Raw genomic sequence first — 17,362 nt, 5'->3', positions numbered from 1 at the left:
GTTTCGCTAAAAGATCTGCTCTAGGAATTTGGGAGGTTCTCTGGACCTGCATTATACAGCTCAGACTAGACCATCATCTGGTCTTGGAATCTAGGAAGCCTATTGCATACAGGGAAGGCCTGGAGCGCCCAGCAAAATCCTGCCATCAAATTCCCTCTCCGGCCTGGCCCAGCTTCTGATCAGACAAATCAAATCAACTTAAAAAAAAAAAACAAAAAACCAAAAAACAAACCAGCGATTGGGAGCCAGCTTCGTTAGAACAACTCAGCAAAATAAAATTCCGGTTTATTGTTGGACAACATTGTTTCACACATACATCAAACAGGCCAAAAAAAAAAATAAAATAAAATAAAATAAAAAACAAACAGCAACTTCATAGACAGAGAAAAAAAAAACCCTTTTATCTTTGGCCTTGCCATCTCATACAAACCCACGACTTATAGTACAGCTAAAGGACATACACAAAAAAAGTTACTGGAATGCTCGGAATAAGATTGTAAATTTTTTTTTTTTTTTTTGCATTTTTGTTTTTTTACAAGGTCGTTTTTCCTCCTTCGGGAGAATGGTTTGTTGGGACGCGGTCACACCACAAGTAAAGTCAGAGATGGGTAACGAGAGAGAGACACACTTCAAAGCCCCCCCATTTGGTCAATCCGAGATCACTTAAAAATGGCTGACCTCCTAACAATATGTACAAAAATATAAAATGTAAATAAAAAATACAAACAAATTCTCCTTTAAAGTATTTTTAAGAAAGAAAGCAGGGCCTTGAAGTTTTGGTGCTGGGGAAAGAGGGGTTCTCGCCCCACTCATGGGGGACGGGGGGGAATCTTTTCGGGCATTCGTTCCGAGTGGCGTCGGCATTGCAGGCAGGTTCGCTCTACTTGGGGAGGGTGACCGTGGCAGGGGGTTGCGACGGGACGTTGAAAGTGAACAGGTCGCGCTGGCCTTTTGTTTGTTTTGTTTTTCTCCTTATTTAAAAAAAAAAAAATTATACATATGTGCTGCCTAGTCATCTTCGTCGGTTTTCTGCTTCTTGGGATCGACGTCCTCGTCCTGGGGAAGAGCAGAGGCGTTAGGGGGCTGGGTGGGCGCCGGCGACAAGCCTGGCCAGGCGGCCCACGGGAAGTGCGGATTCCATGGTCTGCCGGGCGCTGCCCCGGGGAAATCCTGCCCGAGCCCCTTTAAGCGCGTAAGACGGTTGGAGCGCTCATCCCTTCGGGCGTGGCTATACTTGGGGTCAGCCCGGCAGCTACATGGGTAGACCGGCAAAGCCACGATTTGCAGCCTAGCCTTGTTTCAGGCAGGGGGCTCATCCCTGCCAGCCTGGCTTCTCTTTCACCCAGCACCTCCTGCTGGCATTGCTAGGGAGCTTGAGACCTGCAGGGCCACCAGCACATCGCTGGCTGGATCTGCCCAGCTCGGGCCAGCGTGGGAAGAAGCACTAGGACGTTTGTGTAGTGAATCAGGGCTTCTCAGCAATAGGGGTGTGTGTGTGTGTGTGTGTGTGTGTGTGTGTTGGAGGGCCCTTATGGGCACCATTAGGACTCTTGGAAGCTAAACTCCCCTGCACATGCCCCGTGGAGCTGGGGCCAGCAATAAGGGATTTGACATTTGCTCATAGCGGCAGGGGTTTAGGTCTCCTCTCCCTCCAGGGATAAGGAGTTAATAGCCCAATTATCTTCCTTGCCTGCCTGTGCCCCTCCATCCCACATCCCCCATCAGTGACCAGGTCCCTTTGAAACACAAGCCAGCCCCCTGCGGACCTCCTGACTCGGTCTGCGGCTCGAGCTGCGTCCACACTGCAAAATGACAGGGCTTGGCCCCCAGTGAGTGGGAATCAGGCTCTGACCCACCCACCCCCTCCCCGCCCCACAGCAGGGTGCTAGGACCTGGCTGCTTGCTGAGAGTTGAACTGACTTGTGTGTAACAGAAGAGGGGCTTAGGCTCAAATCTGAATCAGAACCCAGGCTTAACATGCGGTGTAGACATACCCCTGGATACCAAGTGAGATTTCCCCCCCCCCTCCTCGCCAGGAAGCACCTATTCACCCCCGCCCCCCCCACAGGCTCCCAGCATTTCCTTCCTTTTGGTGTCTGGCTGGAAACCAAGCGCGCGCCGAATAGTCAGAGCAGACGCCGGAGCCAAGCGTGAGGGGAGCAGGTGCAGCGTGGAAAGGGACCCAGAGTTCAGGCAAGCGCCCACCTCCCCCATGCGCAGCCTGGCTGTGTGCAGAGCCAAGCGCGCACGGGGACACACACACACACACTCCTCTCTAGCAGAGCGCTACAGCTCCCACGCTCATCAGGACTTGACAAATTGAGGACAATGCTGGGAGCTGGCTGCCCAGCCCTCTCTAATCCACCCCAGGGTTTCCCAGAGCACCCAGCGCCTCTGTTGCCAATCCCCCTCCTCTCCCAGCCCTCCGAGTAGCTGTGAGGGCTCCCGGCTAGCCGTGCTGGCTGTTCTCCTTGGTTCACAGCCCGAGGCACCCCACCTACCTCGTCATCCTCAGCTGCCCGTTTGCCTGTGGGTGCGTCGCCTTCCTCATCTTCATCGCCGTCCTCTTCCTCACCTGGGGGGGGGGGGCGGGGCAGGGAGAACAAGGAACGTGAGCCTTTGGTGGCAGCTTCACGCTGGTCCAGCCTGACGTGGAAAGGACACCGGGCGGGCAGGCGGTCGAGCAAAGCGCCCGACTAGGCAGAGACCCGCTGGAACGGGAACCTGACCCTTACGGGGACAAGCTCAGGCCTTGTCCTTCTGCTCCTCAGACGTTCAAGGGCAGTGCCAGCCCTTCGTGCACGTTGCCCAGCGCCGGGCTGCGCGGGGCCCCCCTCCAGACAGCCAGCGGCTTGCGGCGCAGATCCCCTGCAACGCCCAGAACAGCCCTCCTGCCCCCGCTGCAAGGCCTGGCACACGCCGCCCTCGGCTGGCATCAGACACCCTCGGGCTCTGGCTTGTGCAGCCAGACACTGGATCAACACGCCCGCCGTGCAGGGGTGGGACGAGAAGGGTGGGGATGATTACAAAAGATGGCAGCTGGGAATAGGAGACGGCGCCGCTATCCGACTAGTTCAAAGTCAGCTGCATCCTAGCTGAGCAGTTACCGCCTGACAGCTGCTTGGGGCCCCGATGCCCATCGCTGCAGGTTCCTGGGCTGCAAAATCGTCACCACACGGCCCTTTTCTGGGGGTGGGGGGGCCTCAGCAGAGGGGCCAAGAGCTGAGTGGGCCACCTGGACACTAGAGATGGTCCCCTCCGCATCTGGAGTGGGGCGCATTGGCAGGGGCGGGAGCCCCAGGCTTGGCCACCTCTCCCCCCACTCCTTGTGTGGATAAATAGAGCGACCAGCACCAAATTCGCTTTAAAAAAAAAAAAAAAAAAAAAGAAAAGCCTTTCCTAGCGGCTGCTCTAACTACTCCAGATTACTTCTGCTTCTCTTTGCAGCTTATTAGTCCATCTTTAATGAGTTAAGAGCGCCAGAACGCATTAGTTCTGAGTCAGAACACATTCTAATTATCAGAGCGGCCAACAAATTCTGCTGACAGGCCACAGCCTTCCAGGGAGAGAGTCAGACGTGACCCACTTTGAGCTCAAATAGGCCAGTGGATCAGAACAATGTTGTCTACGGCGCCCGAGTCCAACCGGGAGGGGCGTGAGACTCGGGAGAGGAAAGCCTGGTTGCAGACCAACCTAAGTCCTTTGCATAACGGGAGGCCCAGCTAAACTGACAGCGTTCAGGCCAGTAAGCTGGCTTTAAATGTCACCACGAGCTGCACGTATAGACAGCTGGGGATTAGGGTCATCCACCTGGCACGCCCACCCGCCTGCCCCCTGCCAGCAGACGCTCAGACCCAGCATTGCCCGAGCTTCTGGAGCTGCCAGATTAGCTGCAAGTGATGGCTCAACACTTCGCCCGCGAGCTCACGCACCGAGTTACTTGGGTGGATCACGTGACTGCAGTCAAGCTGATTGGGGGCACATTTAGCTGCCTGAGCTTCTTTCAGCAAAGCAAATGATGGGATGGGGGGGGAGGGGGCTAAGGAGGATGGAGGGGGTCTTTAAAAACAGATTTGATGACTGTGGGCTGAAGTTTAGTTCCCAATGTTTCAAACCAGCAGGAGGCAAGAGGGTCACTGGCAGCCCTTACTGGCTTTTCTCTCTCCTATGCAATGCCTAGACTGCTTGGACCAGCCCCTTAGGAACCTCCTCCACGCAGAGATTACCCGGGGTTAGGCTGGAAAGACATGACTTAACCCCTCCTCGAAGAGCGCCTCCCTCTTCCCCCTCCCCTCCCCATGCCAGGCGTTAACCATGGAGCAGGGCGCAGATGGCTCAGTGCTCCGCATCGTATCCATGCTCTTTTTTGAGGGGTGGGGGTGACGGCAGAGGGGGCTGCATCATGCTCACCACCATGGTATCTAAGCAACGCCCCACACCCGCAGCGAAGCCCAGTTCTGCAAACCACCCAGAAGTAGCAGGCAGCCCTTCACGGGTTTCGTGGAAAAGGCAGATGGCCCAGGCTCCCACGAGGCTGGGGTGAAATTCAACTTCAAGGGTTAAACCTCCATCCTGCAAGGCCGAGGCTGCCCGTGTATCTCCAGTGAGCTATCCAAGAACCAGTTCCTATACTGAGAGCGCCGTGTCCCCCTTATCCTCCCCGGGCTGCTGCCAGGAGCCCAGACTTTCCTCTATTCAAACAGGGGCTTGCTTAAAGGCCTTCAATTCCTGGACTCAAAACCCCACGCCCAGCACAACCCAAGTGTTGCCGCCCAAGATTGCGGGGGATTAACCAGGAATAGCTAATCAAAGCACTTGTTTCAGGTTGAGCTCAAGGGGCATGGCTTGCTAATAATGGTTCGCAACCTCCTCCCAGCCTTAATGGGGTATAAAAATAGATGGTGTTTTTCAGCCTAGTGGGTCTTGGACAAGGAGCTGGGAGGCTGAAAAGGGAAGCAGGTAGGGAAGTGACTGGTGGTCCACTGACGCCTGCCTGCAGGCTGGGTTACGCTAGGAAGCCAGAGGGAGGTGGGAGCTGCAAGGGGAGACATTTTGAAAAAAAGTTTAAATGAGCCATTTGCTCCTGTTCTAGCTGCAGATAAGACGCACTGCAGGAAAGAGCTAAAGGTTCATGCATCTGCTTAAGTGGAACCAATTGCTTAGCATGAATCATTAGCCTGGGAAGGGAGTATGATCGTGCGAACTGCACGAGAGTGGCATCGACCTCCTGTGCGCTCTGCTCTTCGCCTGCCTTGCAAAGGGAGACCCCCCGGAGACCTGGCTCATTCCCCGGCCAGGTCAGGCCAGTCAGACTGCGCCTTCGCCCGTCGGTGTGCCGTTTCTGCACAGCTCCTGGGACTGAGGGCAGGTTTTTCAACTGCGCGCTACGAGCTAGAGCCAGAATGGGGAGCGATCGGTCCTCAGCCTGTTAGAACCAACTCCGGGGCTGATTTCACTGGAAACCAATCCAAACCCGGGCTGGCGGATCGGGGCCGCTAGGAGGCAGGGGAGGGACAATACAAGGCTGGCTAGACCCTCAGTGGCAGCAGGCAGAGAACTGCCCCAGAGCAGCCACAAGGGGGAGATGCTGCTCCTGGCACTCGCCGGCCACGTGCAGTAACTCAAGCCTCTTGCTAAAGGGCTCCGTTTAAGGGCCGGATTTGGCTACTCTAAGATGAGAAAGCAGGGTGAAAAATTACCATCACCCTCTTCCTCCTCGTCCTCTTCTTCGCCACCTTCTTCTTCCTCTTCGTCTACTTCGTTGTCAGCCTCCTGCTCTCCATTTTCCTCGTTCTCCTTGTCAAGACAAGACACTCACTTAAAAAAAAAAAATGCATGGAGGGAAATGGCTCGCCTCCCCACCCCATTCCCACCCCTCCCCCCCCCCCCCCCCCCCCCCCCCCCCCACACACAAAGAGCCTCAGCCTGAGATCAAGCAATCTAGGAACCCATCCAGCAAGTGCAAGTTGAGGAGACAGGCCCCTGCCTGGCTCCCTCCCTCAGCTCTCGTAGCAGGTGCCCACTGGCTGACATGCAAGCTACATGTGTTTTCACTTCAAGGCTGTTCCCCGTTCCATCTACGCTTCACGCAGAAACAAAGATGAAGGACTTAAATTTTATGGTAATGTGGTGGCTGCATCTTGAGCCTCAGACAGGACTCTAAAGTCTATTGTGACATCGTGTCAGATTAAAAGGCAGCATTGTCAGTTTCCCTCTGGCAGTTTTTAGAAAAAAAAAAAAAAAAAAACAAGCAAACCCCAGATTTCCTTGTGTACAAGGCTTTTGCCACCCATCTGTTTGCCACATTTTCAAACCAAATGACGGCTTCTAGAAGGAGGCGGCACTGAAGACACGCATTCTCTGAGGGATGTAAGAGTCAGCCCAAGAGCTCCCACCACACCTCTCCTCCCCCTCCCGTACACCTGGAAATCGCCCGCGGGCTGGAGGCTTTCACTGACTCTGAAACTGTACCAGCATGTTGCTTTCACAATGGGGTTACACAGCCAAGTGCTGCTGTATGGAACGTTTCCTCCTCCCAGAGAACGTCAAAGAAGGAGTCCGCAGGAACATCAGCAAGCAAAGGGCCATCTCCCAAGGCTGGTCTAGCGATACTTACAGCATTGCCGTTGGCTGGTGCATCTCTGCCATTTTCTGTCTCTTCCACAACTTCCTTCTTCTCTTTTAGATCCTTAAAGGAACAAAAATAACCAATGAGTCACCAGGATTCCAGCCTACCGTCCTCACGGTAGGAAAGTTAAAAGGGGCAAGCGGGGGGAGAAAGGTCTGGGAGACAATTCCCCTTCACATCCCTTGCACAAGCAACTGGTTCTGGGCAGTTGTTGCAGGGGTTGGAACCGGGGGGGAAGAGAAAGAGAGAGAGAGAGAGAGAGAGAGATTTTAAGTGTGTATTACTACACTTTATTAAAGCAAAAGGTAGCTACATTTAACTTAGGAACTCCCAGGATTTTCCAAACATAAAGAGCTGGTCCCCTGCATCTGCTTTGCAGCCAAAGCATTGGCTCATTTCCCACCTTATCGTGTTCAGGGGAAACGGCTGCATTCCCACTGATAGCCCTTCGGCGTGTGCTGAATTACAGAATCAGTCACCCCAGGGTCTGCAGACTCACACAGCCACTTGCTGCCTTCACAACAGGGAAGGGTAGAGAACTGAGCCCAAATTGTTATTAGCAGAGCCTGTGGTGTCTCTCCCAACCGGCTTGCTCTTACTTGTAGTCACAGAGTGGAAACTCCAGGATAAATCTCAAGACTCTTAGTCAAACAGCAGGGAGACAGCGATTTTTTCCACATTACTCCAAGGAACATGGCGCCGTTAGGTTCAACACTGCTAGATCAGTTCAAATCCGAACCGCAAGCACAGGCAGGAGAGAGCAAGCGCCCATGTGTTTTTGCTGTTGATCACTGTCAAGATGTCATGCCAAGTCACTCGGCAAACAGGCTGAACGGATCCAACTTTTTGTTCCTGCACATGGCTAAAAAGAACACTCTGGCACCCGAGTCTGCATCATCCTCCCCTTATGTGACTGCATCAGCTGCAGCTAGATCCTGCTTGCCACAAGAGAAGTTATTACCCCTGCCAAGGAAAGTTAAGAGGCCGTTCACCAGGGTTGCAGGGCAGCCACGCAGTCTGCCTTGAACAAAGACCATGAGGTGTTGGAAACTTTTTGGCAGCTTCCTTCCTCTGCTGCAGCAGCAAACCTGGTTTTTTTGGCGGCATCTCCGCAAGCCCCCCAGCCCGGAGGGAAGCGTGTCACTTTCACTCTCAGAGTCGGTGTCACTTCCTCATGTCACCCAAGTCAGTGTCACAGCATGGCCAGCCCTGATTACTATGGCCACCTCTCTCTTTTTATTTGGATTAAAATAACCTTTGGATTATTCGGTCAACAGCACTGGCGTATTAGGACAGTGGACTACTTAAGCCTTTCAGATACCCAGGCATCTGGATAAACCAAGCAAGGATTAATAAAGTCTGACTGCATTATCCCAAGGCACCAAGCCTACGACCTAGCCCTGAACAGCTTGAAAGCACTGGGGTTAACTACACCTGTTGCTGAGACATCACCTCGTCAAGTAAATGTTCTGTTCATGGCTCACAGAAGTGCAGATCTACTTCCTCCTTCCACTAACATTTGAATCCCATGCAAATTGCAGTTTCTCTGAACTGACCCACTCCATCAGTTTTTACACTACCTCCGACCCATTGCTGGATGAGTGAGATGCTAGCATTTAACCTCACTCTTATTCACTGCCATGCCATAACTGCTTAGAGCCAGCACACAGTTTTAAACTGACCTACAAGGAAATTCTAAGATACCCCAAGTTTAACACAGAAGAAATGAAAAATAGTCCAAATTTCCAAGTCACCAGTTACTATGTTCATAATCCTTTTTGAGAAGTTATGCGTAAAACACAAGTGGTTCTTATGGCTAAGGAGGAGCAGTAATGTTATGACTAATTTTAGTTTAATAAATCCGAGGCACCAGCCATCAGTGTTCCATTTAAGATACTTTCAGTTCGATTATAATTGACTTACCAGGCCATGCTTATTTGCATAGAGACAGTGCTCTGCTAGAAATACTATGACTTTTTCCATTCCTAAGAACGAATCCAATGCAAATAGACAAATTTGTACCAGCTTTCAGATGAGGAGTCAAGGTAGCAGTATTACTTTAGTTTTAATGCTTTGATGGAGCCTTCAGTTATAGGTGTGGCAGGGCTGTCTGTCCATAAAACAGCAGTGATGTTTAGTCATAGGGAAGCCCTAGCCTCCACCTTCTCCTACTCCCAAAAAGTGAACTCGAATATTCCATTTGACATAGTAGTAACAGATACTAGAAACCATCAAAACCAACAGCATTCATAGACCATGTCATAGCTAGACCCCAGTACAGACAGATCATATAAAACAATCAGGACTGATCATTTAAAAGTGGGCTAAAAAATATGCTCCACAAACTGTGAGGGTTGGTCCAGTCCCAGGTACTTCTGGAATATTTATGTGATTTATTGCCCTGCTGCAGGGGACTCCCCTGCCCCCTTAGTTCTAGCCACACCATTCAGTCACTCAGTTTGCATGGACTCCAAGGTGCGATGCATTTTAAGGGGCTGCAATTTTCGGTAAAATCAGCAGTTTGCAAAAGAAAGTTGAACGCTCCCAGGATTCTCAGGGAACTGGCAGCTGCATTTATTTTATTTATTTATTGCCAGTCTGCTGCGACCCCCTAATCCCACCTGCAACCCCCCAGTGCTCCGAGTCAGCCAATGGGGCTCACTCTGGCTTCAAAGGGCCAGGCTGCGGGCTGCAGCAACCCTCCCGCCAGCAGGGGGCGCCGGCTCCTCAGCGCCACGCGCCCTGCCCCATTTCAAACCGCGCGCCACTCTCCGCGCCTTCTGATTGGCCCAGCGCCGGCGCGCCGGCCCCGCCCTTCGCGTCTTGCCGGGAACTGTAGTCTCCGCGGGGCCCTCCGGCCCAAGGCCGCCCGCGGGGAGAGAACTCCAACTCCCATGGGGCCCCGCGCGGGCGGAGCGCGCAGAGGCGGCAGCACGTGGTGATGAGCGAGCTGTTGCGAAGCTGGGCGGTGCCGAGCCGCGCAGGAGGAGCCACCGCCCGGGAGCCGAGGCGGCAGCTCTGGGACCCCTCCCCCCACCCGGCGGAATAAATCTTCAGTGTCTTGTTTATTTCAGTGTCCCGACGTGAAGCGGGCGGGACCCGCGCCCTTGGTGTGCTCCCCCGCCGGACCCCCACGGGGATGGGGGCGGGGTCCTGCTGGCCGGGGCCGCCGTCACCACGGGGGCGGGAGGGAGGGAGCTGGACTCAACGCCCCACCCGGACTGGGGAAGGTGCAAAGCGCCGCCACCCCCCCTCCAGAGCCGGCTCCCTGCAAGGTTTGGGGGTGCATCGCCCGAGCCTGCCTCCCCCGGGCAGTAGGGGCAGCTCGCACAGCGGGGGCGACACCGGTCTAACCCCCCCCCCGCACCCAAGTGCACTCCTGCGGGGGAAGCGTAGGGGGCTGCTACACAAATCGGGGGGGGCGCAGGAGGGGAAGTTCCCCCTCCCCCAAAGGGCAGGGGAAGGTTAATTAGATTCTCACCCCCCCCCCGCCCCCAGATCCCTCCGAAACAGGCTGCTGGAGGGGGAGGGCGAGCGAGGGAGCAAAGACACCCCCCTGCATCCGCTGGGCGGGACCCCCTGGCCCGCGGCTGGGACCCGAGCGAGCCAAAGTTCAGCGGGGGAGGGCAGAAGGGAAACGGGGGGGGGCGGGAAGAGCCCCGCAGGCCGGGGGCTGGGGTCCGGGGACTCTCGAATCGCAGAAGCGGGAAAACAGAAGTGAAAACGAAATTTGCAAGCCGGATTCTGGGCTGCTGAGTCCGGTGGCTGGTCGGCGCTGAGCCCCGCAGCCCGTAACCGGCTGTAGCGCCCGTCGGGGGCGGGGGGGCGCTGACCTATTCCCCAGCCCCGGTGGGGGTAGGGCGGCGGGCGGAACACCTTGAAACCCAGAGCAATGCCCAGAGCAGAGCGGCGTCCTCCCCACACTTCCCTGCCGGGGGGCAGAGGAAACCCCCCCCCGCGCCCGATGGGGCTGGAGGATCCAACCATGGCCGCAACTCCCCCCCCCCCAGCAGTGATCGGCCCGGAGCGCGGGGAGAAGCCGCGACCCCGCAAGGAAAGCGGGGCTGGTACCGCGTGGGGTGACCCTCGCTACATTGTATCCACCGCTCGCTACGCTGTATCCAAGCCCGGCCACTTCGGACGCTGCCAGTCGGGGCCGGAGGTTCTCCCCCCCCCCCCCCCAAGCTGTGGCTGGAAGTTTCACCCCCCCCCGGGACTCCCACCCACTCACACGCGTGGGCTCCCTGACAATCTCCCCTCGCTCGAGCCGTGTTCTGTCCTGAGGCTTCACCTCCGTGCAGGGGGCAGGGGATGGGACACCCGCTGCTCGCCAGCTCCCCCCGCCACGGGGGAGCCCAGCTCAGAGGGCAAACGCCAGCGGGGAAAGGGGGACAAAGCGCAAGCGATATTAAGCTTCCGATTAAAACAGTGCGGGGTCCCTCCCTTCGCCTCCCTCCTTTTGCCCCACAAGGTTAATCGGTCTTTAACTGGAGTTAAAAACGCTGCAGCCTGATGGGGATCTTAACCCGCTTAAAAAGAAAAAAAAAAGGGGGGGGGAGAGAAACCCGGCTCCGTCCTCAGCTGGGGAGCCAGGCTGACACTGAAAGTGGCGGGGCTTGGGGAAGGGGGGGGATCCGGGCAGGTATCTGGGGCTGCGATCCCCGAGAGGGAAAGCCACGCTATTTCGCCGGCCCGGCGTGCTCGCTTCCTGGCATCATTAAACAAAGAACCCGCGCAGATCACCACAAACATTCGCAGTCAAATCCAAGCGTTTCCCATCAAAGTCAAGGCTCGCCCCCCCGCCGGCCATCCAACGAAATCGCTTCCGATTATTCGCCTCCGCCAAGTTGTAAAGTTATTTCCGTGCAATTAAAGTGATCGGGCTGTTTGTTTGTTTGGGTGATGGTTTGTTTTTTTTTAAATGCCCAACCCAGCCGAACCCACCAACAAACGCTTCATTTCAAAAGCAAGGGGGCTGCGATCAATCCCCCTTAAAAAGTGGGTGTTTCGTGCCGGATCCGTTCCCACCACTTTCCAGGCAGGTTATTTCCCCTCTCTAGGGCAGGGGGACTAAAGTGGGATCCAAGTTTGATGGAGGGGGGCTGTCAAGCTGCGAGGAGATTTGAATGGAGAGAGAGAGATTCCCAGACAGGCAACATCAGCCCAATGCCTCCTTGAAACACACACAGCAAAACCCCTCCAGCGTAAGACTTTACAAAACTGCCCCCCCCCCCAAAAAGCCACTCTAGGTTTGCAACATTTACGAGACAAATCACGCTCCCTTCCCCCACTCCTCGTAGAGAAAAACAAACAAACCATAGCAGGTTCCCCCCCCCCCGCAAGACAAAACGGTACTTGGGGGGCCACACAAAGTAAAAAAAAAAAATACATAGAGCGGAAAAAACGGGGGCGGGGGCGCGGAGGAGAGCTGGGTCTGGAGCCTCACCTTGGTGGAGATCTCGGAACTGGTGTCCACGGCTGTGTCTGACATGATGCGCGGGGAGCGGGGTATAGAAAATATTTCTGCTATAAAAATAAGCAAAGTGCAGGTCCGGCGGCCGGAGGAGCGGAGCAGGGCAGGAACAATGCAAAGATGGCTTTGGACAGAGCCAGTGGAGAACTCACGCGGCGCCACTAGCTTTAATATAGATTAGTGGGCGGCGCGCTCACTCCCCTGCGCAATTCCCATTGGCCAGGCGGAGGGGAGATGGGCCCGGTCATTGGTCGGGGGGCGAACAATGGGCAAGGCTGCTTAAAGCGGCAGAGCCCCCCCATGGGTGCAATGAGTTTGCGCCCGGCCTCAGCATGCGGAGCGCTGCGAGAGGCAGCAAAGCGCGGCAACGGCATGGCTGCTCCTTTCCCTCCCTCCCTCCCTCCGCAGGGAAGTCGCTCCGCATGCCGCGTGCAAAACGCAGAGCCCTGGGTTGCATTGTTAGCGCTGAGCCGAGGCTGGAAGGGAACAGAGGCACTAAGCCGGAGGAGAAACCTACCCCCCCCCCCCCGCCCCAGTCTCCGCCTGCGTCTCTCTTCTGCAGCCGCGGTGCCGCCGCCGACTTCAGCAAGTCTCCGCTGCCATGAGAGCAGCGACCCGCACTGTGTAAGGGGAGGGGGAATTTTAAAAGTTGATGCAAAAGAAATCCGCTTCTACATTAATTGCCCCCCCCCCTTTGCAAAGAGCCGCTGCGCGTTTTAAACGCGTGCAAGCGGCGGGGGAGGGGAGGGGGGAGTTATTCCGCCTTTCGCTGATTAAAACCCAAGAGCCGCGTTCGTCCCTATGAAAAACCTCACACGGGGCTGGGACTTTCCAACTCACGGGAGAGGAGGTCGGGGTTTCAATCCACGATCGAATAAGCGATCCCTCCCCACTCCACACGCTCCCTTTCTCTCAGTGCTGATTGAACCTTTTACGATCCAGCCCCACCATTCACAAAACCTCCCCCCCTTCCTAAAAAAACCCAGGAAATTACAGTTTAAAAAAAACAGATCCGATTTCCCCCCAATTTCACACTTTTTTTGGGGGGGGGAAGGGGAGGATCCAGCATCTTTCCCACCTGGGTATCAAGGCTCTCATCCCGCATTAGCCTTGTAAATCTCATTTTAAACCCAAAACTCAGTTTTCCCGAAAGCAAGAAATTTGCACAAATTAATCGGTTAAGAATAATTAAAAAAACAAAACAAAACAAAACAAAACAAAAAACCAACCCACCTGCATCGAGGATTTTTCCCCCTTTTGCTAGAGCCCTACCACTTCCCCCCCCCGTAACTATGCAAATGGGGTGCAAAGGGGAGAGAGAGAGAGACCCCCCCGCCTTAATATCATACAATGGAATAAATCAAAATAGGATTTTTTTTGCATTTTTTTTAAAAGCCACATTGCAATTTTTGTTTGAACCCCCCCCCCCCTTTTTTTTTTCCTCTCTTTTTTTGCGCAATTCCCCACGTTTTGCACGAAGCTGCGTCTGTGTCACACGCCCCGGCCCCGGCCGCATCCCAGCTGGGCCGGGTGCAGTCGGACCGGCAGAAAGTCCCGTTTCAAGCTGCAATTGAGTTCAATGGAGGCAGCTGGGCAGGGAAACGGGGGGGGGGAAGGAACGTGCCACACTCAAGATGGCGCCCGGAGCCCTTCATGGGGCAACCATTCGGCTTTCCCTCCCAGCCAGGGGCTCTAGAAGGCCGGATCTGGCCGAGCCGCCACCGCAGCACCTTCATAAGGCAATTCCCGGTGCCCAGCGCAGGAATGGGGCGATGGGAGCGGGCGGAGGAGCAGCCCCGGGCGGAGCAGCCCTTCTGCCACACTCAACATGGCCGTTGGGCCGGAGCAGTGCCTGTCCTCGGAAGGCGGGATATAGGACCCAGGCGACGCGGATTGGCCAGCAGCCCCGAGCGAACGCTGTGTTGACGCTTTGCGGCCTCTTATTGGGCGACGCTCCTGTCAGCCTTTGATAGAGTGGTTGCGAAAACACGGATACAAGATCGCAGTAGCAGTGTGGAATGGACTCAGCGGCCACTGGGCTGTACAGAGAAGAGGGGAAAGGAACCAGGCAGCCCTGTTAATGGAGTTTTTTGCTGCTAGCCCGTTACAAAGGATGAATCGTTCAGCGCAGGGGGCCGGGCTTGCTGACTTCTCGAGGTCCCATCCGGCCCTGCATTTCTATGATTCCTGCTGTGTTTATTTTTGGATGGTTATTCATTCTGATTTGCTGCGATTAGACCCTGACGCTCATCTCTGCCCGAACTTCAGCAAAGCTGTTTAAGAAGAGAAAAAATGGCATGGAATTTTTTAGCACTTTTTACGACCGGTATTTTTTTGCTCCCCCAGTTTCCTTGTCTCTGTTAAATTTGCCAAAGAAGCTATTTTAACATGGATTTTAGGCTTTCCGATATACCCATCCCACACAACAGCCAACTTCAAAACTATGTTTTAAGTTTAAATATTTCAACAACTCACTTTGAATTTTGGACTGGAAAAGAGCTTCTGTTTCAGGGGAACATTCCCCAAATGCAGTAGCTCTGTTGATGACCTGAGTCCTGACTGCAGGTTCACAACAAGATGCAAACGTGCCCCAGATTCCTAGCATCTTCGCCTCTAGCTGGAAATGTTGTGCTCATCTCCACTTTGCCTTATTGTGCCCGTGGGACTTGAATGTTCAACATTGGGGTTAGGTGCGACAGACTGTTAAAATAGGGTGGGCAAATGATCCCCTGTGGTGTTCAGCCCACAACAGCATGGTTGTCTCACCTTGAATAAGGAGGTGACCTTAGAGAAGGCAGCATGGTCTAGTGGGCAGGGCGCTGGACTAGGGGTCAGGAGACCTGGATTCTCTTTTAAGCTCCGTTACTGTTGTGTGACCTAGTGCAGTGGTTCTCAACCAGGGGTCTGAGACTGCTGGGGGGGCGCAATCAGGTTTCAGGGGGGCTGCCAAACAGGGCTGGCATTAGATTTAATGGGGCCCAGGGCAGAAGGCCGAAGCCACACCACATGGGGCTGAAGACTGGGGCCCTGAGCCCTGCCACCCGGGCCTGAAGATGAAGCCGGAGCAACTCAGCTTTGCGGGGCCCCCTGTGGCGTGGGGCCATGGGCAATTGCCCTGCTTGTTACCCCCTAATGCCAGTTTTGACTTTTATATGCAGAAAACCAGTTGTTGTGGCACAGGGGGGCCGTGGAGTTTTTATAGCCTGTTGGGGGGGTCTCAGAAAGGAAAAGGTTGAGGACCCCCTGCCGTAGTGTATACGTCACCTCTCTGTGCCTCTGCTCGGTTTCCCCACTCGCACCTTGTCTGTGCGCTCCGAGGCAGGGACTCCGTCGCTGTGTGTACGTACGGTGTCTCACCCAATGGCACCGTGCTCTCAGCCTCGAGGGGTGACTGTCATACAAACAGTTAATTATGCGTAGCCTGCTCAGACAACAGATCCCAGAATGTGATGCTCCCTATTGATCTGAGCAGAGGATGGTGCAAAGTGTGACCACTCGGACCGGGAGCACTGCAGAGCAGGTGTAGTTATCTCTACACGTTGGATTTAGATGGCGCAGCGCATACAAGGATCTGTGGTCTCTGCAGGCTGCCCCTCTTACGTTCCAAGAGGAGTGGTCGGTTCCGATCATGGCAGTGAACTGTGGTTTTGGGGTTGTAGCGGGTGGTCAGTGCAGCTGGGATTTTGAGCGCAGTAGCAAAGCCCGGAGATTGCCTCTGGGGATTCTCCAAATACTCCTAGGAAAATAACGCTCCTTTGCTGAACTTCACGTTAACATTTCACGCGTGTCTCCTTCTCCGGCAGGGGAGGCTCTTTCAGGGCGAGACATCTATGTCTGTAGAACACTTTGAGATATATATATATAGAGAGAGAGAGAGGAGAGATTAAAATCGAAACTTTGAATATTTGGGAAGGAAAAATATGAAATTGCAAATGACATTCCCACCAGGACACTTTTAAAATAACCCCGCGTGGGACTGATGACTAAAACAAAGGCCACCTTAGAACAAGCCAAGCGAGAAACCCACCTGTGTTTCACGTCGGTTAGTTACAGTCGTCCAACTCAGTGGGATGACCTGACCCATGTGTGTCAGAGAGAAACAGACGGAGCTTGACATTTTATGCCTCAGCAGTCCAAAGAGGAACAACAACAACAAAACTGTTGCCTGTAAAAGACAGCTGCTCTTTTACTGCTTCCCCACCCCTCTATCTAGCCTGCGCCAGGAGAGGCGAGTGACAGAGAGGAATGAGGATGCTGGTGAGAGGGGGTAGGAGTGCGTGCAAAGGAGGGGGAGCTTCAAAACCGAAGTTTATAGGGCTGAACTTTGCTTGGAACTGCTGAGCGACGGCTGGGCTGCTCTTCCGTGGTAGGCGATAAATTTGGCAAATTAATTAAGGAGGCAAAAGAGGCAGTAGGAGTTTCACCTCCTCTTCAGCAAAGGGTGGTGTGTGTGTGGGGGAGGAGGGAGCGTTTCACTGGCTCAGCAAGTTGGCCTCTCTCTAATCCTCTGCAAAGATCCTGCTGCTAGAGCGATTTATTCCATGGCAATGAGCTGCTTCTAGTAGGAAATTCTCATTACGCTCTTTGGAGCAGCCGGGGCGGAGCGACTGTCACTCAGCGGCTCTGGAAAACAGAGGGATGAGCCTTGAGCATCCCCGGGCTCCCGTTACCGTTTCTAGGTCAGCCCCGTGGGGTAGGACTCGAAGCCAGCAGAGGTGACATTCTGGCCATGCGGGAGGGGCGTCCTATGGGTGTCCGGGCTCTGCTTTGCTTCTCTTCGGAGTGTTGGCCCGGGTTGTAAAAGGAAGCCTGCGGGGGGTGGGTTATGGGTGGGAGGTTCAATGCAAAAATCAATCTGGAACACGCACTGAACTGATTCCATTGCCCTGAATGTGCTGAACGGAACATGTAAAACAATGGAATTATTTCCATGGTGATGGGGAGGGGGGGAAGCAAACCCAGGTGTTTAAAAATAGCCTAGCGAAGGTAACGGAGCAATGGAGTAATCCACCCACATTCTTTGTTTCAATTCTTGAATGGCGAACGGCTCTAGAGCGACTAGTCTGATAATGGTGGAGAATGACTGGCTGGCAATCGGGGATGGAGCCTTTCACCTCTAGATCACCAGTTCGCATCCAGGCCAGGTTAGGAGGGGCCATCTCTCACACCCAGTAAGGGTGACCTCTGAAACGAACGGATGGCTTCCAGCCTGGAGTCCACTTCCCACTGCTACATGGCGCAGCCTCAGCAGAGGGGTGAAG

The 17,362-nt window shown here is 54.5% G+C and overlaps 1 protein-coding gene across 2 annotated transcripts; it reads right to left on the bottom strand.

Annotated features, from left to right (window-relative positions):
* Window positions 1-250: 250 nt before the first annotated feature.
* PTMA (prothymosin alpha) lies at window positions 251-16,322 on the bottom strand. 2 transcript variants are annotated; one of them, XM_027832248.3, is made up of 7 exons: window positions 16,129-16,322; window positions 15,667-15,945; window positions 12,075-14,374; window positions 6,617-6,688; window positions 5,700-5,796; window positions 2,502-2,575; window positions 251-1,056 (listed from the first exon to the last, which is right to left on the bottom strand). In XM_027832248.3, exons 3-7 carry the CDS (start codon window positions 12,117-12,119, stop codon window positions 1,009-1,011), a joined length of 336 nt encoding a protein of 111 aa, XP_027688049.1. In that variant the 5' UTR covers window positions 12,120-14,374; window positions 15,667-15,945; window positions 16,129-16,322; the 3' UTR covers window positions 251-1,008. The 2 variants fall into 2 exon arrangements, with proteins under 2 accessions (XP_027688049.1, XP_027688050.1); XM_027832249.3 differs by lacking the exons at window positions 15,667-15,945; window positions 16,129-16,322 and having other exon boundaries at window positions 5,700-5,793; window positions 12,075-13,926.
* Between the last annotated feature and the right edge of the window lie 1,040 nt (window positions 16,323-17,362).

The sequence above is a fragment of the Chelonia mydas genome, chromosome 9 (assembly GCF_015237465.2).
Source record: "Chelonia mydas isolate rCheMyd1 chromosome 9, rCheMyd1.pri.v2, whole genome shotgun sequence".
Lineage (NCBI taxonomy): Eukaryota > Metazoa > Chordata > Testudines > Cheloniidae > Chelonia > Chelonia mydas.
This window is presented reverse-complemented; position numbering and strand designations above follow the sequence as displayed.

What these genes read in the sequence shown, in the direction of transcription:
- PTMA (XM_027832248.3), bottom strand. Translation starts at nt 12,119, where the DNA reads ATGTCAGACACAGCCGTGGACACCAGTTCCGAGATCTCCACCAAG. An exon ending in GTTCCGAGATCTCCACCAAG is followed by an intron (nt 6,689 to 12,074) that starts GTGAGGCTCCAG and finishes TGTTCCTTTAAG; the next exon opens with GATCTAAAAGAGAAGAAGGA. An exon ending in CGAGGAGGAAGAGGGTGATG is followed by an intron (nt 2,576 to 5,699) that starts GTAATTTTTCAC and finishes CCCCCCCCCCAG; the next exon opens with GTGAGGAAGAGGACGGCGAT.